The 22876-nt window shown below is 46.7% G+C and overlaps 1 protein-coding gene across 1 annotated transcript in view; it reads left to right on the forward strand.

The window, feature by feature from the left end:
- COL6A3 (collagen type VI alpha 3 chain) overlaps positions 1-22876 on the forward strand; it is a 92154-nt gene that overhangs the window by 49418 nt on the left and 19860 nt on the right. Inside the window, exons 12-36 of the mRNA XM_050751689.1 lie at positions 477-814; positions 2072-2150; positions 3106-3251; positions 4947-5039; positions 5605-5658; positions 6616-6687; positions 7394-7420; positions 7532-7576; positions 7694-7747; positions 8200-8262; positions 8904-8969; positions 9395-9448; positions 11848-11883; positions 13392-13454; positions 14263-14325; positions 15656-15718; positions 16657-16719; positions 18210-18260; positions 18489-18524; positions 19000-19062; positions 20326-20388; positions 21670-21702; positions 21788-21824; positions 21930-21941; positions 22039-22532. Of these exons, the coding sequence (XP_050607646.1) occupies positions 477-814; positions 2072-2150; positions 3106-3251; positions 4947-5039; positions 5605-5658; positions 6616-6687; positions 7394-7420; positions 7532-7576; positions 7694-7747; positions 8200-8262; positions 8904-8969; positions 9395-9448; positions 11848-11883; positions 13392-13454; positions 14263-14325; positions 15656-15718; positions 16657-16719; positions 18210-18260; positions 18489-18524; positions 19000-19062; positions 20326-20388; positions 21670-21702; positions 21788-21824; positions 21930-21941; positions 22039-22532 (2168 nt within the window). The remainder of the gene's footprint in view (positions 1-476; positions 815-2071; positions 2151-3105; positions 3252-4946; positions 5040-5604; positions 5659-6615; positions 6688-7393; positions 7421-7531; positions 7577-7693; positions 7748-8199; positions 8263-8903; positions 8970-9394; positions 9449-11847; positions 11884-13391; positions 13455-14262; positions 14326-15655; positions 15719-16656; positions 16720-18209; positions 18261-18488; positions 18525-18999; positions 19063-20325; positions 20389-21669; positions 21703-21787; positions 21825-21929; positions 21942-22038; positions 22533-22876) is intronic.

The following is a 22876-nucleotide window of genomic DNA, read 5'->3' on the forward strand; positions in this document are numbered from 1 at the left end:
TTCCAAGATAAGAATAGAAGTCTATTGTATTTTGCTTTTGTAAGATTTACTTTTCTCCCCTATTTTTTAGTCCCTCAAACAATTCAGATTTATTGATTCCTGTTTCTATTTATAGATTTATCAGATCAAGTATTTGAGATCAGAGTATTTGATTTTCAAGTGCTTTTAATTTAAAGCACAACCTTGGGATTCATCTAAACACTGATGGTGTATTGTTACTCCAAAGTTAATTAACAATACCGAAAAAGTCAACTTTAAAAAATAGCTTATCATTTGGCACCTAACAGCCACCCTCATTTCTGTCTGTGAGAGGAATGGATTGAATTGCTTCTCAAAGCTCACACACACAGGATCTCATTTTGCACTTGAGTGCGATGCCCTGGTCCTCTGCCTGGGTTGTCCCTGTTGCTGGTATAAGTAGAGTTCATCTCCTTAGCCCCAGCTGAGAACTCATCACCTGCATTTCTCCTTTCCAGCTTGTAATCTGGATGTGATTCTGGGGTTTGATGGTTCTAGAGACCAGAATGTATTTGTGGCCCAGAAAGGCTTAGAGTCCAAGGTGGATGCCATCTTGAACAGAATCAGCCAGATGCACAGGGTCAGCTGCAGCGGCGGCCGCTCGCCCACCGTGCGTGTGTCAGTGGTGGCCAACACGCCCTCGGGCCCGGTGGAGGCCTTTGACTTTGATGAGTACCAGCCAGAGATGCTCGAGAAGTTCCGGAACATGCGCAGCCAGCACCCCTACGTCCTCACGGCGGACACGCTGAAAGTCTATCAGAACAAGTTCAGACAGTCCTCGCCGGACAGTGTGAAGGTCCGTGGGGCCCCTTGGTTTGGGTGCTCCCTGGGCAATTTCCAGATTTTTACTGGAAAGGAGGAAGCCCCTTCCCCCAAGTTAAATCCTCTTCATGTTTAACTGGATTGTTAGTGCCTATATGGAAAATTCCTTACTTATTAACTGATCTAATGTCATGTACTATCTTCCTCATTTTGGTAGTCTTACTCAAGCTCTAAAAAGATCCTGGAAATCAGTAGTTTAACTTGAATGAGTTGAATTTGTGATTCATTTATGTTTAGGTATAGTCCAGTGAGGTATGTTCTCCACTTCCATTTCTCTGTGTGTATGTGTGCATGCATGCATGTGTGTACATATATGCATATATATTGTGTAGACACACACACTATGTGAGTTTGCTAGGGATCATCATGAAGTACTACAGCCTGGCTTGCTTTTGCAACAGACATTTATTTTCCCACAGTCTTGGAGGCTTGACATCCTCGAGATGTTGGCAGGGCTGTTTCTCCTGAGTCCTCTCTGCTTGGCTTGTAGGCAGGGGTCTTCTCCCTGTGTCTCCACATGGCCTTCTCTCTGTGCATGTCTGTGTCCTAATCTTCTCTTCTAAAATGACATCAGTCATACTAGATTAGGGTCCACTCTAATGACCTCATTAACCTTAATTACCTCTTTAAAGACCCTATCTCCAAATACAGTACCATTCTTATGGTACTGGGGGTTAGGACTTAACATACTAATTTTGAGGGGACACAATTTAGCCCATGACACATGCACAAACACACATGCATGCACCCCCACACATGCACTCCTACACATGCATGCACACATGCATGCACACACATGCACCCACACACCCACACATGCACACAAACATGCATGCACACACATGCACACACAATGCACCCACACACAGGCACACATATGCACCCACACACATGCACACACACACGCATGCACACACACACATTATTTGCAGAAAATACATCTTAGAAATATGAGAATGAGATAAATTGCTTTTATTGTCATTGCTGCTTGTCTTTTTAAAAAATAAATTAAGCACTCAAATATACTTCTCCATTTTAAGTGTAATATCAAAGGCCTGTGAACATGGGTAATCATTCCTCAACTTGGGCCCTCAGTTTCCTTAAGTGTCAAAACGAAGGGTTTGAGACAGCTGATCTCTCGGTTTTCTATCAGCAGTCTGCAATAGTCAGCAGTTTCCTATCAGCAGTCCTTTTTCGTTTGCATGGGGTTTGACAGCTCTCTTATCTTCAGGTGGTCATTCATTTTACTGATGGAGCAGATGGAGATCTGGCTGATTTACACAGAGCATCTGAGGACCTCCGCCAAGAAGGTAGGTGCCAAGGCTTTTAAACATGAGAAGTTAACCCCTGTGAGGCAAGGTGTGCTGCTCTGATGGAGAGAACCTCTCTGCTAAGGCAGTGCCCCGAGGGAGCAGCGCGTCTTGGGAAACTCTTCTTCCCAGCATCATGGCCCTTCATCACCCGCTTGGAGCTGTGGGATGGAGCTAACAAAAATTCCTTCTGTACTTAGACAGCTTTACTGCTGTGTTGTGGCTGTTCAGGTGGTAGAATGTTCAGAAAGCATGATGTGTTTGCAAACGATCTTGAAATATTGATTCATTTATCTTCATCATATAAACTAGGAATTAATTACTAACAAAAATACATTGCTCTATTTTTGGTTTGCAGTTATCACAGTTCAACATTTAATAACAATACACCTAAATAATACAAAGAAAATAATGTAAGCAATGATGTACCAAACATAAGGTGACCAGAAAGCAGCCACTCCTGTTATCAGATGTGATACTTGACTGTTCGCTTGCTTTGGTATTTGGCAGCACTGACTATCAGAAAGTGGATGCCATTACAGAGGCGCAGTTTATCCTAAGAACGTTCTATTTATTAGCTTACTTTTCCCAAGCAATGGAGATGAGGCTGCTATTATCTGATTTTGGAGGTGTTAGTATTTCAGTTCTTCCCACAGCATACTCGTGTTACAGAGGGCCTGAGTTTGAGAACTCATGCATGAATATACTTCATGGATGCCACTTCCTATAGTTTTGGTAATAGGTTTAGTTCTTGACATACTGGAAACAATTATTCAGCAGAGTCCAAAGTTTCAGTATTTCAACTATTCAGAGTAGCCAATTAACTTGATTAAATATACTCAAGTTAGAAGCTAAATTTTACACTGAAGTTTTCTTTAAAAATGTAGTCAGGAAAAAGGACATTGCAGTTCCCACCAGCCTAGGTGAGCCGTATTAAATGTGTCTTTTTTTGCAGGTGTCCGCGCTTTGATCCTGGTGGGCCTTGAACGAGTGGCCAACTTGGAGCGGCTAATGCATCTGGAGTTTGGGCGAGGGTTCATGTATGACAGGCCCCTGAGGCTTAACTTGCTGGACTTGGATTATGAACTAGCGGAGCAACTTGTGAGTTTTTTATGTCTTTATACACAAACCAGTTTAGATACCACACCTTTTGGCATTTCAAGAGAATGAAGTTAATTATTATCAGGCGAATGGGGGAGGGGTGCCTGGAGGATAACTAAATTTATTTAATTCACTTGGGAACTGCCTTGTTGCCATAACATTTGTGAATCTGGAAATGGAGATGGCAAATCGCTGGAAATCCAGTGATCTGGAAGGGGGTCCTAGGCGCACTGAGGTTGTGGCCTTAGCATTTTCTCTGCTCCCTTAGCAATGGCCTCTTTTAACACCATTGCTGGGATGCAAACCATTGAGATGGCCATCCTCAAACAGGAAACTGTGCCAAGAACATCTGAAATCTTGCATGATAAAAACAAGAACATGCAGGAAAAGAAAGACTGTTTCTGGGTGAAGTGCTTTAATTGTCCTCTCTAGTTTCCCTCTGTGTCAACGAAGCTACCTCCGAGGCTTCTAATTCTGCCCAGGGCCAGCCTCTCTCAGCTGGAGGTATGACCTCCTGGGTTTAGACTGGGGAGATGTGGGGCTGAGCTGCGAACTCAGAGGTTTTTTTTTTTTTTTTGAGATGGAGTCTCACTCTGTTGCCCAGGCTGGAGTGCAGTGGCGCGATCTCGGCTCACTGCAAGCTCCGCCTCCTGGGTTCACGACATTCTTCTGCCTCAGCCTCCTGAGTAGCTGGGACTATAGGTGCCCACCACCATGCCCGGCTAATTTTTGTATTTTTAGTAGAGATGGGGTTTCACCGTGTTAGCCAGGATCGTCTCGGTCTCCTGACCTCGTGATCCACCCGCCTCAGCCTCCCAAAGTGCTGGGATTACAGGCGTGAGCCACCACACCCGGCCTAACTCAGAGGTTCTTTGGTGGTAGCAACAATGGACTGTGGCTATGAGAATGGGATGAATGGACCCTGCTCCTTCCTTTCTTCCCTACTTCTTTGCAGGGCTAGAATCAGGATTTTTTTTACTGGTGGAAGTAGGTTGAGTTAGCTCACAAATCTGGGACATGGGAGAAAGGGAAAGCTCTTGGAACCTCATTGGAAGAAAGTGCATGTGCCCACCATTAGTTAGCAGATGGAAATGTATTTGGGCACGCTCTTTCTCACATTAGGTCAGGGGCCGGATGGGATGAGAATGTAGAGGGTGTCTGTGTGACCCGGAGTTGAGAAGCTTGTGGCTCTGAGGCCAGGACCACTTGTGCCTGCTCCCACCAGGGCTGCTCTGGAAGCCTCTTTCTGGGCTGGTACCATATCCTGTGACTCTCACCCTGGTTCCAAGGAAGGGTGGTCATGGATTTCTGTTCTGGAACCACCTTCGGTCTTGGCCATCTGCCATTTGCTTGGCTTTGCACTTTGGAACTGGAACATATGTAAGTTATAGTTAAGATGTGATGATGGAAACTCCTAGAAATAAGGTCCAGCCTGAGGTGACATTGTGCATAAGATCTATCTTACTTTGGTTGTTCTTTCCTTTCCCATTGGTGACTTCCCACCCGCACCCTGACTGCCAGGAGCTGGGCCCTCCTGACTTTGCTGATCAGCCGTCCAGCAAATGTCACCTGGAGGGACTTCATCTCTCACTGTGAAACCCCCACGCATCCAATTTTGACCCTTAAAGCATATTTGTGATTTTCTGCTGGGAGTTTCTTGAGATCTGAACATTTGGTTTCTCTTCCTTTTGGTAGGACAACATTGCCGAGAAAGCTTGCTGTGGGGTTCCCTGCAAGTGCTCTGGGCAGAGGGGAGACCGTGGGCCCATCGGCAGCATTGGGCCAAAGGTATGGTGGCTTTACCCTTGCCCACCCCTGAGATGAACTATCAGAAGTCTAACATTACTTTGGTGGGGTAATTTCTCTAACAGGAGAGTGTGGAGATGAAGGAGGAGACGAGAGACCATATCTTATGTTAGAAGGAGGAGCTCTGAGGGGCAGACCCATGTGCTGCTCTGCTGGGGCCTCTCCCAGTGAATTTGGTTCAGGCGGAACCCTCCTTTTGCACGGGATAAGGGGATCTGTGCTTTAACATCTTGGTCCTTCATTTCATAAAATAACGTTAAAGTGAGCTGGCATCCCTGACAGCAGCCTGGCTGCCAATGGCAGCCGGCACTCATAGCATTTGCTCTGAGTCAGTAGGAACTAACAGGCTTTCTTGGCAGAGCAGGAGCCTTTGAGATCCTGACAGACAGAATCATGACATGGCGTAGTGAGGGGAAAAGCAGTAACAGGGAAAGCCATGCTGAGTTTTAGTGCTGCTCTGCCAAATGAAGGGGGGACCCAGGGATCCTTACTCTAGAACAAAGAAGACCACGGGGTTTAACAAAGGACCTGATTTACTATGTTTCAGGGTATTCCTGGAGAAGACGGCTACCGAGGCTATCCTGGTGATGAGGGTGGACCCGTAAGTAAAAGTTGTTTTAGTTCCTAAAATTTCACGCCCTCCTTGATCCTTACCCATTGGGATTGCATTGTGGATTTCATCGTTTGTTCAGTTGCTGATGGCTTTCCCTTTGGGAGAAAAATTAATTTCTAATTTTCTTAACAACTTTGCCCAGATGTCTAAGTACGGTAATTGAAGTATGACAAATGTGGGCATGAAGGGTGGGATTTGTTCTTACTCTATTTCAGAGGGAGGAATTGATTGGTTTCTGAGCCAGAGGGACACCGAATTTGCACACCCAGTATCTACTAGATTAAGACATGCAAGTAGAGATGGGAGTGAGCTGAGGGTGAGGGCATAGTAGGAAACCTCACCAGGGCTGTAGGGGTTACCCTGTTAAGGGCAGTCCCCAGAGGGAATGTGCTGGATCAGATCATCAGTGTCCGAGGGTCTTGAGGATGGACAGACCCCAGTAGCAGGGTCCATGGGAGCAATGCCCAGGATAGACGCCTGTCTGGCGAGCTTTGGGACACTAGATCAAGGTCCAGCCCTGGGATAGGGGACAGAGGGGCTCACGAGCAACAGTGCGGTCACCAGGGCCCAGCCGGCAGAGCTTGGCTAGAGAACTGGCAATCAAGCATCACTTGGAGGAGCTGTCGGGCCAGTAGGTCTTCCCAGGATTCAGCACCCACAGAGACACGGTGCTGGGGGCCGCCCACTCTTAGCCCGCAGAGCAGTGCTGTCTGCACTGCCTCCCTCCCAGATATCATTTCCTTCAGCGAACTGCAGGTTCCAGGCCAGGCCTCATGCAGGAACCCAAGAGGCTCCCTGGCTCATGTAGCCTCAATCGACGTTCCCCATGGTGCAATCTGCTTTCTGCTGCATGCTGTTCACAGTACCTTCACGCTGCTGCCAGCCCGGCGGAGACAGGGTGATGAAGGGCTCCAGCTTGCAAAACGCCTTTGTCTCTCACAATAGGGTGAGCGGGGTCCGCCTGGTGTGAACGGCACTCAAGGTTTCCAGGGCTGCCCGGGCCAGAGAGGAATAAAGGTGAGGTGTGGGTGATGGGCGTGTTAGTGTGGGGAGGGGTCAGGTGACTCGCAGTTTCTCTGGATGCTGCCAGGAGGGGAGGCCACCGGTCCAGGTTTCTTGACCTCAGCATTCAGCAGCCCATGACCTCTCATGGGAAGGCAGTTCTGAGCGGGGTGGGTTCAGGAGTAGGGGCTGCAGCTGGTGGGGAACCTGAGAGTGGAGAAATAGTTTCCTATGGAAACATGAGGGAGCCAGGAAATGCTCACCAGGAAAGAACATGGGTCAGGGTGGAGGGGAGGCTGGTGCCCACGGGCCCAGCCCTGGACCGTGGGAGCGGCCGGGGAAGGGAGTGGACTGAGAGGACATCAGGGGGGTTGAAGGCTGGTGAACTTGCTTCTCTGTTTGCTGAAGTTTGAAGGCAGGTGCTGAAGGGAAGGGCTGCAGAGTTACAAAGTCAGCTCCTTGCCCTGGGTTTTGGGCCCCCGCCCCCCGCCCCCCTACCCAGGGAGCCAAGACCACCCAAGCATTCAGTTCGAGTTTTAGCTTTAAAACACCGCACGTGGTGGTAAGAGAGGAATCCAAAGGGGTGGGACTCCAATATTAAATTTTCAGACACTGCAGCGTTCAAATGGGGTGGAGCGGGGGAACAGCCCTCGGCCTCTTCTGCCCAAGGGACCAGCCCTGTAGGAAGAGCTAATGCTTCCCCTGTCCTCTTGCCTTCCAGGGCTCTCGGGGATTCCCAGGAGAGAAGGTACGCAAGCTTGGTTTTGTTTTATAAATGGAAAACTCTCCCAGCATTTCTCTTTTCTTCCTTTGTCAGAATAGCTTTCTCTACTTACCTGTCTGCCTTATTCCCTCGTAGGGCGAAATAGGAGAAATTGGACTGGATGGTCTAGACGGTGAAGATGTAAGTGATTTTACTCTAAGTCCAAACTGCTTTTGGTTCTGAAGATTCCAGAAACTAACAACTCAGTCTATGATCGAAATTGCAGCAGGTGTGACCTTTAATCCTTGTCTTTGGCAGGGAGACAAAGGATTGCCTGGTTCTTCTGGAGAGAAAGGGAATCCTGGAAGAAGGGTAGGTGTATTTCCACAGTGCTGCTATTATGGAAAGAATATCAACATTTCATTTAGGGAATAGTTATTTCCTTTCCTCATGTATGTCAATCCCGCTTCCTCCAGGCAGCCTTCCCTGACTTCCCCTGTGGGTGCACCCGTGACATCCCCTCTCAGCTCTGACACATTACAGTACATTTTCTCATTTGGAGATCACGTCCCATAGGGCAGGGACTGAGTTTGTTTTGTTGTAAATAAATCCCCAGTGCCTGGCACAAAGTGGGTCCTCAATAAATATTCATGGATTTACTAAACGAATAAAAAATATGTGGAAGTGAATTTGCCTTCATAGTGAATGAATAAATTGTAAACATTGTTCTAGTTAAGATTTATGATTTGAAGAATGTGATTTTTTAGGGTGAGATAAAAATGGAAACATCTAGTTTTTAGCATTCACTTGTGCTTTTTGTTTAGGGTGATAAAGGACCTCGAGGAGAGAAAGGAGAAAGAGGAGACGTGGGGATTCGAGGGGACCCGGTAAAGAAGATTTCTTTATTGACGATTTCAGACCTGAGCCTGGGGAAGAGGGTTGTTGGGAATGTGAGATGAAAGGAAGAATTCTACTTTTGAAATTGCTTTAAAACATGTTGATAAAATATGTGCTTTGTCTTTTTCTTGCAATTTTGGGGTTTGGGGAGATGTATTTGTTCTGTTGCTAACCAGATAATCATTTGCAAGTCCTGTTATACAAATATCTGAGAAATTTCCAAAAATGTGGTATCAGGGCACTTTAAATTTGCTTTTGGAAAAGAGAAGAGTTTGCAGCTTTTCTCATTTTGTGGCTCTGTAAAACCGTTAAGCAAATGAGCAGTACATGCTAGCCTCCTCCTCCAGTCCATCCTGCCTCTGTAGCTAAGGATGAGCAAGAGTGAGCCTGGGGCGTCCTCCTCCCTGGGGAAGAACCACTGCCCCTGTTTGGGGCTAAGAGTGCTTTGCTGATCCCGTGATTAGATTCTGTAAGAGCTACATGGATGTTACCTGGATGGGCTGTGGCCGACGGGCTTGTCCCTCGGAGCCTGGCATGCAGGTCCTTGCTAATATTTCCCTGACCGTTGAGTCCAGTGGCAGCTTCTTTCCTTCCATATGTGGCTCATTTCACTTTCCCATGTCGCTTTCAGGGTAACCCAGGACAAGACAGCCAGCAGAGAGGACCCAAAGGAGAAACCGGCGACCTCGGCCCCATGGTAGGGCGCTGCACATTCCTAGATTCTCCCTGTACTGAGGGCTAGAGAAAGGACATTGTCCTCGGCTCATCAGAAGCCACAGAGGCCAAAGACGTGGCCTTTAACACTCCTGAGTAGCCTAAGATTAGGAGCAGAGTCCCCATGAAGGAAGTCTCCGTGGGGAACCAGAGTGACCCTTGCTAAGTGGGGCTTTTCAGCAGAATCTGTGTCTCTTAGATATTTACGGAAGGTGCTTGTTAAGCCAAAGGCTTGTAGAGGTGGGAGTGTACTGAAGTCCAATGCATCTGGCAAAGTGTGCAACTGTCCTGCAGACGGGCTCTTCCTCTGTGAATCGACCCCTTTCCCTGCAATGTCTTGTGCAACATTTCAGAGCTAGACATTCTTCTCTGCAGTTGAGAATCTCATGCTAATTTTCCCCCCACCAGGGTGTCCCAGGGAGAGACGGAGTACCTGGAGGACCTGGAGAAACTGGGAAGAATGTGAGTGCCATTAGAGCTTTGGGGAGCTCTGCAGCAATACTCAGTGCCCTAAGATCTGCCCGACATTACGTGGTGCATGGTTACTCCGCAGCTCTTTACTGAGTGAATGTAAAAGGATTTCTGAAACGGTTGTTACTCCAATCTATTTTCATTCTTATAATTTCCTTGGTGCCTCATCTCTTCTCTCTCCCCAATTCTTGCTTTCCCCAAAAACGTACTGAAAGATGCTTTTAAAAATAATATCTTTGCTACTTTGAAATATCGGGCCAGGTTTGATCCAACTAAATATTTAAGAAACCCAAATAGAAATCCTAATACTGGGGGAGGGAGGGAATAAGGGGCAAGAAGGCTGAGGGGGTTGTAGATCTGTTGTTTTTGTAATTATCTATGGGTTTTGGGGGGATGCTGTAAGTGAAATAACAAAACTAGATTTATTTCTTTTCTGGTGTATTGCATCTTGCAATTTCAAGACATTTCAGAAATATCTGTAGCAGAATAGTTCCTTGTATGCCTAATCCTCAGTCTTGTTGAAGAAATGCTAAAGTCAAAGTGATGTGAATGATCTTTCTGAAGTCATCCAAAAGCTTCCAGGGTCTTCCTTGTAGCTGGGAGGTAAGACCCCTGCTCAGGGAGGCAGTGGTGTAGAAGTTTGTAAACCCTCAGAAGAAATTCAGGATGCTGGTGGGTGCCTAGGAGAGGTCTCTGCTCAGAAGTGAACAGAGCACAAAGGCTGCAAGCTGGGGCTGGGTGTTGGGAACTGGGCCCTCAGCCACGCCCTGAGGGGCAGTGGCATGTTCAGTGCCGGCACTTGGACCAGTAGAGTACGCTGGGGTGAGGGGCTTTCAAAAGGAGAGACTCACCAAAATCAAATGAAGGACTACGGGCACCATTTTGCTTTGAAAATTCAGAAGAATATAGAAATTTTAAAAATATCATTTTAAAAAGTTTGAGCACTATTTATTTATTTATTTTTAATAAATTGCAAAGACCTCGATCAACTGCTTGGAAGTGAGCATTATTTTTGAATAATGCTACGTAATGAAAAAGAAGCTATATAATGGAAAAGAAGAAATACTCATCAAATGTTACAATGGGCTATTACAACTCAACGTGTGAGCAGAGCCAAACCTTGTTTTCATGAAATGACTTAAAATTGAGTAGTTCATACAATTAATTTCAATTCTCCACACAAGGTAGAAACTGGATTTGAATTCAGGTTCAGTCATGGGCTCTTGAGGACTCAGTTCTTCTTTTTGTGGCCTAACGGCCTGCTATCCCTTCCCTTAGGACCACAGTGCCAGGCCCAGGCCAAGCTGAAATGTGTCCCTCCCGCTGGGCTTCCGCATGCCTACATCCGCTTTTTAGAGTCTCCGCAGGCGGCCTCTGGCCTGAGCAATGTATCATTGAGTGCTGGTGGACTCTCATGGAACTCTGGCATGTCTCTTTTGGGAGGGGCCAGTCCATATTGTTGCTTTGTAGAGGAGAAGAGTGTCCCCTTCTCTGAAATTCTCCATGGAAGGTGGCCAAGATCTTCCACTGAAGCAGGTGACACTACAGTGAATAATGGCAAACTGGTCACCGCAGATCACTAGGCTGGTCAACTGGAAGCGGAGAGTGAGGTTCCTAGGTTGATGTAGCAGATGGCCGAGCCTCACAACAGAGCTAGTGGGTCACAGCCTCTGCAACACCAACCCTAACTTTGCAAAGACCGCCCAGGACATTCATAGAGTCCCACCCCAAACCTTTCCACTGCCGAGGAAACAATTTTGAGGTGGAAATTAATGGATTACTTGTGAAGTAAGCCCACATGTTTGAACTAAAGGTCACCTCTGGAGCATCCAGGAAGATGCTGCCAAGTCATGAGCCCTACCTAAGTACACGAGACGTTTAGGTGCACATGTGTGCACTTCAGATACTTTACTTAACCGAGTGTGTGTTGTATTTGGCCAGGATCACCTGGAGAACTCAGGACTCCCTTCCATTATAATTAACGTATTTCATGACTTCTCACTACAGTTGGGAAGATGGAAGAAAAATAGACAGGTTGACATTCCCTTTTCACATTCCTCATTTGAAACTGGCTGGGATCTTGTAGCCAAAAGGAGTCATTATTTCGCTTGGCAGGTCTGCAGTAATTCTCAAAACTTCCATTGGGTGATTAACAGGAGTAGTAAGGAAGCAAAACTTCACCCGAATGAGGGTGGAGGAAGGGTGTCTGTGTGTGCGAGTTTCCCCAGGGCTGACGAGGCGTGATTTCTGCTTCTTGGCACAGTGTGGGTGCTTGGGAAGATTCCCCTGAGTAACCGCAGAGTAAGAGGGTGAAGTCTGAAAGAGCTCTAGGCCCCATGCCCAGCATCCCATGCTCCCCCTCACGGTTTGTGGGACTTTTTCTTCCACAGGGTGGCTTTGGCCGAAGGGGACCCCCCGGAGCTAAGGTGAGCCTCATGGAGTGCCCTCGGGAGACTCTCTTCAAACAGCCCAGATGCCGCCCAGTCCAGGAGTGAAAAATACTCTCTCCTGTAAACCCAAAGCTTCGGAGACAGATGCCAATCAATTTAGAAAGTTTGTTTTGCCAAAGTTAAGGACATGCCTGTGACACAGGCTCAGGAGGTCCTGATGACACCTGCCCAAAGTGTTTGGGGCACAGCTTGGTTTTATACATTTTAGGGAGATATGAGACATCAATCAGTATGTGTGAGATGTACATTGGTTCAGTCCAGAAAGGTGGGACAACTCGAGGCATGGGAGGGGGCTTCCAGGTCATAGGTAGATAAGAGACAAAAGGTTGCATTCTTTTGAGTCTCTGATTAGCCTTTCGCTGAATACACAGTTTACAACAGTCACCTATCCCTTAGTTAGGCTTAGTGAAAAATAGGGCTAAGGAAGCAATTGGATATGTCTTTGTCTCCCATCAGCAGAGGGATGACTTTCAGTTCTGTCTGTCCTTTGTCCACAAGGAATTTCCCTGCAGGCAGAATGTGAGGGAGGTATGCATCTTAAAAAAAAAAAAAAAGAAAGAAAAGTCTGACCGGGCACGGTGGCTGACACCTATAATCCCAGCACTTTGGGAGACTGAGGCAGGCAGATCACCTGAGGTCGGGAGTTCGAGACTAGCCTGACCAACATGGAGAAACCCCATCTCTACTAAAAATACAAAATAGCCAGGAGTGGTGGTGCATGCCTGTAATCCCAGCTACTCAGGAGCCTGAGGCAAGAGAATCGCTTGAACCCGGGAGGCGGATGTCGAAGTGAGCCAAGATCGCGCCATTGCACTCCAGACAGGGCAACAAGAGCAAAACTCCGTCTCCAAAAAAAAAAAAAAAAAAAAGAAAGAAATCTTTGTAGCTATCTTATTTAAGAATAGAATTGGAGGCAGCTCTGTCTGATGCAGTTCCCAGCTTGACTTTTCCCTTTGGCTTAGTGATTTTGGGATTCTGAGATTTATTTTTCTTTCTCCTTGGGCTGTCATGGCTCCTGAACCTCTTTCCGCCATCTCCTTAAACTTAGCCTCCTCTGCAGAGTGTAGAGAAAATGGTGCCCAGTGGGAACTTGGGGTCCAAGTGCAGGAAACATGATTGAGGCAGTAGTGTCCCGGGCGGGCGCCTCTTCCAGAACGTGCCCACCCTATCTGGCCATTGGCAACACGCAACTTCCCGGTGTCTTGGTCCCCTGCTTTAGGTCTAAACAATCCTTGTTTCACAAAGCTGTCCTAGAAGAGGTGAGGCAAGAGTGAGGAACAACTGTAGAAGCTCAGGGAGACAGCTGACTCCTGTGTTTAGCGTCTCGTCCTGGGGTTACCACTTTGATCATCTGTTACCTCTGGAAGAACTGAATTTTCCCTGGTTGCTTTCCAAGTCCCTGGCCCAGAAATGACTGTAGAGCAAAGAGCTGACGTTGACAGGAACCTTCCTGACCCCTCCCTGCATCTTCTCTTATTTCAAAGGGCAACAAGGGTGGTCCTGGCCAGCCGGGCTTTCAGGGAGAGCAGGGGACCAGAGGTGCACAGGTGAGTGCTTCCTTGTGTGACTGCATGTCCTTTGATATTTTCACAAATACCCTGGTAAGTTCTTTGGAAAAATGATTAGGTGGCATTTATATCACGGAAAGTTAACCATTTTAAAGTGAACAATCCAGTGGCATTTAGTACTTCCACGATGCTGTGCAAACAACGCCTCTGTCTAGGTTCAAAACATAGCCTTGAAGGAGACCTGTACCTAATAGCAGTCGCCCCCCCATTGCCCTCCACCCCGAGTCCCTGGCAAACACTAATCTCTCTCTCTTTATGGATTTGCCTGCTCTGGACATTTTGCATAAATGGAATCATTTACTAGGCAGCTTTGTGTGTGCGGCTTGACGGAGCATCATGTTCTCAATCAAGAACAAGGAGGCTCATGTTCCACATTGAGCTTCATCCACATTGCAGCACGTAGAAGCACTTCATTTCTTTTCATGGTGGGAGGATACTTCGTTGTGTGGCTGCAGCACACTTTGTTTATCCACTCATTGGTTGATGGACATTTAGGTTGTTTCCGCCTCCTGGCAATTGTGAATGATGCTTCTGTGAAGATTCTCCCGTACGTTTTTTTTTTTTTTTGAATGCTTGTTGCTTGTATACATTTAAGCTCACTTGCCTATTCACATTCTGGATTGAGGCAGCTGCTACTGCAGCTGAGATGGAGAATTGTGGGTTTGGGTGGCCTTTTTTGGCTGGCAGAAGTGAGGCTCCGGGTCCTGTGGGACGGGCAGATGCCATGCAGAGGCTTCTCACGGAAAGTCACTTCATTAGCACTCACGTTGGCCTTTTCCTTCCTCAGGGTCCAGCTGGTCCTGCTGGTCCTCCAGGGCTGATAGGAGAACAAGGCATTTCTGGACCTCGGGTAAGCCTGTCCCAATACCAGGCCCCTCTCTAGCTGAACAGAGGGCACGTTGCCAGGCAGGCTGAGCGTGTCTCGGATGATGCTATTGTAGACAGACCTCCCTTTAGCTCTCCTCTTTGGCAACACAAACCCCAGATTTAACCTCAGGCCTTGCAGTGACTAGATACTTCACCCCAAGAAAGTAAGAGTTTCCTTATTTGGTGCTCCAGGGGCCTCTAAGTCTCAGTTCTGCTCCCTCCAAGCGTAGGCCTCTGGGTGGAAATCAGGGGATGTGCTTGAGATGGAATCATGGAAAATCTAAATCCCCCAACATGGTTAGATTATGCAAGGTATTTCACCTTTGGTCCCTGGCGATAGCCCCTTGTGCTTATGTATTTTGTATAGTGATTGCCTCAAGTTCACCCTTGAGTTCAGCACAGAAGATGGTCCTTAAACTTACTGTGACTGCGGATGTTATCATGCATTGTAGCTATCAGCAATGATGAGCAGAGACACATTGTCATTGCTGGGCTAGGATCAGGTGTCATGGAACTACATATTCGAGTTTCTCTCATGTCTGAGATGATATTGAGGGAGGTATCCTATCATTTGTTACCAAAAAATGACTAATAAACTGATAACAAGCTCAATATGTTGCTACATAAACGCACAAAAATATTTTATGGTGGAAGAGGGCAGGAACTTGCTTAGAAAGTCCTTCTCTAGCTTGAAAGCTGATAAATACATATTTTTAGAGGTTTTTTAAAAAAACATTTACTTAACTTGTAGTTCATTAACAATTTAAGATGGTATAGATGCAAAGCTATTCAAATAGTTGTCCAATAGCTCCAGAAACATGTATCGATTTGCACTTTTTCACCACCTATTTTAAGTTATTTTTGGGCTAGGTAGACTGTACCACATTTTAAGAGTCAATTTCTTCGATCAGTTTATTCATTCACCTAACAGGCTTTAACAAACCTGTGTGCACCAGGTGCTCATTGTGAGTGTGAAAAGGGAGGCAGGATAAAGTCACATAAAATTTGGGAGCTTGCTGTCCAGTCAGGAACCTAGGATATGTATATTAATAACTGCAACATGCGTTAATTTGTGAAAACTGGCACTGAGAGGTAATACTCATGTTTTAAATTTGTGCATGCCATTTCTGTGCATATTTATCTTTGAGTCTGTACCCCTGTGCTCAGAGCTGAGTGCTTGGGATTTGCAGGCGGGACAGGTCCCATGCCCCTGGTGGGCTCTGACCTCCATGCAGGGGACAGTCAGGTTTCAGAGACAACTTTGCTTGGATGGTTGACCACTTGACTGACACTTTCCTCCCCTCCTGCTCCAGGGAAGCGGAGGTGCCGCAGGTGCTCCTGGAGAACGAGGCAGAACCGGTCCCCTGGGAAGAAAGGTTTGTGTTGAGAAAGGCAGAGCTTTCCTGAGGACAGGGACCAGCCAGGCACACATGCCCCCTCTCCCTCTTTTGTCAGTGTGTCTGTCCCTCCTCTTCAATACTACTGGTTCCCACTCCAGCCTCCCCTGTTGATTGCGGCTTGGCCAGTGGGATTATTGTCCCCCAACAATTCCCACCATAATCCCCACTACCATCCCTGCCACCAACCATCCCTGCTCAGAGGGCTGGCTTGCACCTGGCCACAGCCCTCCATCAGTGGCCGGCTTTTCTGCTCCTCTCTTGCTTGGCTTGTGCCGATAGTGCAGCACCCTCTGAGCCATCAGAGCAGCTGGGCAGTGCTTGGCACAGTTTCAGTATAATATGGAATGAGCAGTCTTTAAACATAGGCAGTGCACGCACAGCGGCTCAGCTAGTCACATTTAGATCATCCAAGAGCCCCGACCCTGACTGTTCTGGATAACAGCAAGTCTGCTGTATGAAGGCTACCTGAGAACCTCCTTTCTATCAGCTTTGAGATAAATTACGATTTGTCATGACCAGTCTGAAAGACTGCATGTTTTCTGTAAAAGAAATGAGTTCCTGTGAATCCACGATGGTCTCTGCCTGGAAGGTGTTGCCGGGTTTCGTGCTGGGCTCAGTGTCGTGCTGGGCTCAATGTCCGCTGCCTTCTGTGCCTTCTTCTCCCAGCTGTTACTCTCTCTTCTCATCGGCCTGTCCCCCATGCCACGCTGGTGAAAAGGACAAACACAAACCCTCCTGGATTATTTTCCAGGAGTTTGCACATGAATGTTGCAATTTAGAAATTCATTTCACTGAAATCTCAAAGGTAAAGTCAGCATGTTGCAGCACCCTTACCTAGAGTAAAAGCAGGGCTTGGCATCACAGTGTAAGCCAGCCTTAGGCCACAGGGTCTCAGCCGTGTTTCTCATGTCTAGGGTGAGCCCGGAGAGCCAGGACCAAAAGGAGGAATTGGAAACCGGGGCCCTCGTGGGGAGACGGTAAGGTCACGCACGCTCGGGGCCACGTTGTCGCTGACTCTTTGCTCGAAGGTGCAGGAAGCCGGGAGAAGGTTCCAAATAAAGATTAGCCTTGCTTCTTGTGTTATTGGGGATATGGCTGGAAACAGTGAAACTTGCTGCTTATCCATGGCGAATTAACAAGTTTTATTTTACTGGCAGGGTTAGAGAGGTGGTGTGGGCAGTGGGTAGAGACGTATTTTTCCCCTGTGTTTTTCCTGATACAAGGGAATGTAGAGGCTAATGAAGCTTACACCACCTTCATCTGAGGTCCCGTAAATGCTTTGCAAGCATAACTAGATGAAGCTTTTCTGCAAAGAAGTAAATGTCATTTGGGTTAAAAAGGAATTGGATTTGATTAGGTCTCAATCCAGATGGAAACAATTTCTTTTGAATGAGACATCTTAGGAATAGAAATTATTACCCCAGTAACTCATTTTTCAAATGCTATTTAAAAACGCCCCAACAATTCACCAACAATAATTTTGTAATGTACATTTCTACATTACAAAAGAGTACAGAAATCTGCGGTCCATTGTGACTTTTTGCAAAAGGAATCATGACACCTAAACACCATATAAAAGGACCAGGTTGATCTGACTGCTTTAATCCCAAGCTTTAAAATATTTTTCTTCCTTGCATTTTTTTCTTTTCAACTAACTGAAGTTTAAAAACAAATCTGTTTGTATTAATTTTAATCTCAGAAGCACAGGGAAAAAAATCAGACTTTAAAATCTATTCAAACCATTGAAGGAAATCTCTTCCTGATTCTGTTTCTATTAATTTGGGTCAACAGATCTCTAGTTGTTGATATCTGTTGAAAACTATAATTTAACTAAGTGGCAAGTTCCTACATATGTTAGAGATAGTAATGGACAACTCACAGAAGTTCTTCTGATTCTTTTGAAATAATTAATGAAGTCCAGTTCTGAATGCTCCACATGAGAGAGCAACAGGAACAGATCTGAGCATGCTGGGGGGAGGTGTTGGAAAGGAGAGGGACTAGGAGTGATGACTTGGAAGGAAGGGAAGGGATATGGGGAGGGGGAATATGACCTGGGCCTGAGAGATGGAGTTCAGTGTTCTTGTTTTGAAATAGAATCAAAGCTCATGGATGCATAGAATCAAAGTCACCATCAAGATTCCTGTCAATTCTAAGATTCTCGGGGTTGATGAGTCTTTGATTCTACATCCAAACAGAATCTTTACCCAAAGCTCCCAGCAGTTCTTTCTATGTTAGTCTGCCAGCACCATTTTGCTACGGGAGTCCTTTGAGCCCATCGCCTACAGAAATGGTCTTATTCACCCTTGGAGGATAGGACAGGAGCAGGAAGTGTGCCTACTCCTGTACCTTAGTCTGGAAACATTTCAGGAGCTCAAGATCTACTTCCCAGGGCAGTAGTAGGGCAGAGACGGTGGTTATGGCTCGCCACGCATGGCGACCTGCAGTCACATCTATTTCTTACTCTTAGGGAGATGACGGGAGAGACGGAGTTGGCAGTGAAGGACGCAGAGGCAAAAAAGTACGTATCTGCTGACGATTCTCCAAGAGTCCTTGCTGCCAGGAGGCTCCAAGGACAACTTCTGATATGTTGTGTTTTAAAAGAATTATTTCTTTAAAAGTTGTCTTTGTATTTGAGTGAATGTTTTCTTTTGATGACTCTGCAGACATTTCTTTCTTTCAAGGTCAATTTATTTTAGATGAATTTAAATTAGTACCGAGTATTCAATAATGTATTTATCTTTTATAGGGAGAAAGAGGATTCCCTGGCTACCCAGGACCAAAGGTAAATAATCCCCGGTTGGTTTAAATCTGCATCACGATTCAGCTCTGGTATGTCCACAGACTGAGAGTCAGAATATCTTCGCATTAGGCATGGGTCAGCCACTCAGTTAACTGGGCTACCCTGAGAAAGACCCTTCCTCCCCTAAAACACTCTCTCATCTGTCAAGTGGAGGTCACAATACATACTTGTCCTGGTGCTTATGAGATTTAAATAATATATACTACAATCAAAGTACTCTGTAAGCTGTGAAATGCTATAACCTATATGATAGTATCATTACTGATTAAATAAATGAAGACTATCTGCAAATACCACAAATATACTAGTGACCCACCGGAAAAGTGAATCAAAGCTAACCACTTGGTTGCCCTGGAAAAGTGTGGCCCACATGTCCCCTGGATGTCTGGCCCCACGGACCCTCAGTGAGATCTTCTGTTCCAGAGCTTACTGTGCCACTTCTCGGCTTTATTCCCAGGGTAACCCCGGTGAGCCTGGGCTAAATGGAACACCAGGACCCAAAGGCATCCGAGGCCGAAGGGTAAGTTTGCCTGGGCCTTGGCTGCAGGTGAGGAATGAGAATGGATGTTTCAACGTGATTAACTGCTGAGGCTTTGACAATTATCCTTCACTTGCACCCTGGCCAGGGATAGCACAGAGTGGAAGGAAGGGACTCCTGAGCCCCAGACCAATGTCCTCAGGGCACCGCCATGGCTGTGGTCCATGGCTGTCCTCCTGCAGGTGTATTCCTCTTCCTCCAATTCACCTCCAGGGTCGCCAGCCCAGCTCACTCCAGGCACAGCACCCACCTACAGTCTCAGGTCTCATTATGGGTGACTGGGAAGTCTGTGCAGTCACTTTGGGCCATGCCCACCCAGACGGTCAGGCAACAGGAGTGAATGAGGCATGGTAACTGCTTCCGAAGCCTCTGGGCTCGTAAGCGAGTCAGGCCAAGGCCATGGGCTTTTCAGCCTATTGGTGCTGAGATTCCTCTTCCTTAAGCTACTTTTGGTCCTGATAGCTCTTTTCTTTTTATTCTTTGTGTGTGTGTGTGTGTGTGTGTGTGTGTGTGTGTGTGTGTGTGAGACAAGGTCTCCCTCTGTTGCCAAGGTCTTGCTCTGTCATCTGGGCTGGAGTGCAGTGGCGCCATCTTGGCTCACTGCAACCTCCATCTCCTGGGATCAAGCAGTCCTCCCACCTCAGCCTCCCAAAGTGCTGAGATTACATGCGTGAGACACCACACCTGGACAGATTACTCTTTTCAATGGATGTTTACTCACTCTCCTAAAATGGCAGAGTCTTCAATTAGCAAATTGTGGCCTAGATCTGGGTAAATATTACTAACAGTTATTTTCAGCCTGAAATGTAATTTGAAAAGAAACATAATTATCCTATCAATTTGATCAGTGAAGAAAGTCAAACCAGATCATTTAATACCCCAAAGAGCTTTAAAACATTGGATGATTATCTACACTGAACACATTAGCTAATTCATTGTCTGTTACCTATTCTCCTGGGAGTCCTTCATAATCATATTAATGGTTCTTGGGAAAGCATCTGTCTTACCTTAGCCTGGCAGAGAACATAATCCCTCCATAGTTGGTGGGGGACTCCCATTGGCTTTGTTGAGGTTGCTTGTCCCTAAACTTGAATTTAAGAGACATTCTAGCCCCTTAAAGTGAGAGATTTCTCGTGGTGATGGAGTCCCTTGGGTTAGATCACTTTTACCATCCCTTCCAACTATAGGAGCCTTAAACTCTCCACTTTCTGACACAATTGAACATGTTTGTTCTGCTCCCTCTAGGGAAATTCGGGACCTCCAGGGATAGTTGGACAGAAGGGAGACCCTGGCTACCCAGGACCAGCTGTAAGTATTTATCCAGTTCTGACCCAGCCACCTGGGGCTGGGTGCTTTACACATGGTCCCTGAAAACTTCCCACCACTGCTTTGCTCACAAGAAAGTGTGCTCTGTGTGTATTTGCTTAGTTGTCAGACCAACTCTCTGACATCATGATGCAGCAAAGAGATTTTGAATTTTAGAGTAACAAGAAACTTAAAAAAAATAGGTTTCATGGGATCCTGTCATCTAGAGAGTGTTGTAATTTATAGTTTCCTGGCATAGGTGCATTTGAGGTTTGTATAGAGGAGAAACCAAAGAGGAGAAATCTGAATGCCTTTGGCTCGCATCTTGCAGAAGCAGTGCAATTATGCCAGGTCTTGGTTTGGCAATGCTTCCTTTGGTCTATGAAATCCCCAGGGGAGCTCCTGATTTGTGGTTAAAGCCCACTAGTCATGCCGCCACCAGGAGCCAGGAGGGCATCCTCCCACAGCCCTTCCAAATCTCTTTATTGCTAATACCTTTGTTTTCTTATTTGAATTTCTCCCTATATTGTCCCTCAATATTGAAATTGATGAGTTTCAAAAAATAATGGAAAAGATAATTCAGGAGTTGGAAAATCATTCCTTCTTTAGGGCTTAGTTTAGATGAATTAGGGAAAAGAAGGCTGGTCAGGTGGGTCTGATTGCTGTCTTTAAGTAGATGAAGTGTTGGGGGGAGCACATTAGGCCAGTTCCTGCAGAAGACTAAGCAGGCAGAAATGGCCCCCGGAAAGACAACTAATGGCCCATGAGATGCCTGCTGGACTGTCAGGATGGTGAGGTTTAGGGATAGGACGCTGAGGGAAGCCTTGAGTCAGTCCCTAGAGCTCCTTGGGGTGGAATTCAGCTGGGATGCATTAGACACGGAGGGAACCAGGACAGCTCGATGATCTCTCACTGCCCCTTCGGCAGGGGTGTATCAAGCAAGCGTGTGAGAGGGAGCTCTTTTCTCAAGAGAAGGAGAATCTAGACCCAAGCTCACTAGTGGACTTTACATGGATTGGTGGTGAGCTTCCTGGTTTCAGGACCTGAGGCTATTTCAAAAGCCAAATGACCTCCCAGGGAAACACATTTGCTCTGAGAATCTTTTCTCTTTTGTTTTGCAAGAGAAAAAATCAGGTTTATAGGGAGCGGCTATAAACAATCAAGGTTATCCAGGGGCCCCTTTGTTTTGCTCTGTGTATTTCTTCAGGGGGCGGGGAGCAAAGGCTGTTTTTTCAAATTCCCCATCTACTGTGCCTCTCAGCCTTTCCTTCCTTGGTTTTACAGGGTCCCAAGGGCAACAGAGGTGACTCCATCGATGTAAGTTGCATGTATCCAGAATGACTCATTACCTCATGAGCCTTTGATTTGCTCTCCTTACATATTCTTTCATTTTCTTTTAAAGCAATGTGCCCTCATCCAAAGCATCAAAGATAAATGTCGTAAGTACACGGTTTTCTGTTGTCTGACAATGCATATTTTTACATTTGAAATTCTCACATGGTAGAGTAGTCTCTCACCCTTTCTTCTCTTTGTTTCTTTTCTAGCTTGCTGCTATGGTAAGTTGATTTTGGTGACTTTTTCCTAAGGAAAGGAAGCCTCCCTTTTGTAGTAAGTACGGTTTGTCTTTAACCCTCCACCCTTCACTTTCCACAGGGCCCCTGGAGTGCCCCGTCTTCCCGACAGAACTAGCCTTTGCTTTAGACACCTCTGAGGGGGTCAACCAAGACACGTTCAGCCGGATGCGAGATGTGGTCTTGAGTATTGTGAATGACCTGACCATTGCTGAGAGCAACTGCCCACGGGGGGCCCGGGTGGCCGTAGTCACCTACAACAACGAGGTGACCACAGAGATCCGGTTTGCTGACTCCAAGAGGAAGTCGGTCCTCCTGGACAAGATTAAGAACCTTCAGGTGGCTCTGACATCCAAACAGCAGAGTCTGGAGACCGCCATGTCATTTGTGGCCAGAAACACATTTAAGCGTGTGCGGAGCGGATTCCTAATGAGGAAAGTAGCCGTTTTCTTCAGCAACAGGCCCACAACAGCATCCCCACAGCTCAGAGAGGCTGTGCTCAAGCTCTCAGATGCGGGGATCACCCCCTTGTTCCTTACGAGCCAGGAAGACCGGCAGCTCGTCAACGCTTTGCAGGTCTGTGCTCTGTTGGTGCTATTGCCATCTCCCTTTCTTCTGGGGCTCTGAGGAGGTTCTCAGACACGCCCATGATCCTCGGTGGCTTCATGTCGCATAGCTCCTACAAGGTCCCCAATGAGGCCATCTGCCTGAGAACTTCTCTTGTGAGGTCTCCAGGACAGCCTCGTGACCCCAGCACTACAGGGATGCCTACATGCCTGTAGCACTGCCCCCAGGTTCCTCCTCACAGGTTGACAGCTCTTGCTGGTTAGTGATGCTAGTGTTAGTGACACCCTCTATCTACTAACAAGGTGGTGTGGCTTGTTTGCTTTATTCAACATGTGAGGAGGACCTGGACGTTT

This window comes from Macaca thibetana, chromosome 12 (genome assembly GCF_024542745.1).
Source record: "Macaca thibetana thibetana isolate TM-01 chromosome 12, ASM2454274v1, whole genome shotgun sequence".
NCBI classification, from domain to species: Eukaryota; Metazoa; Chordata; class Mammalia; order Primates; family Cercopithecidae; genus Macaca; species Macaca thibetana.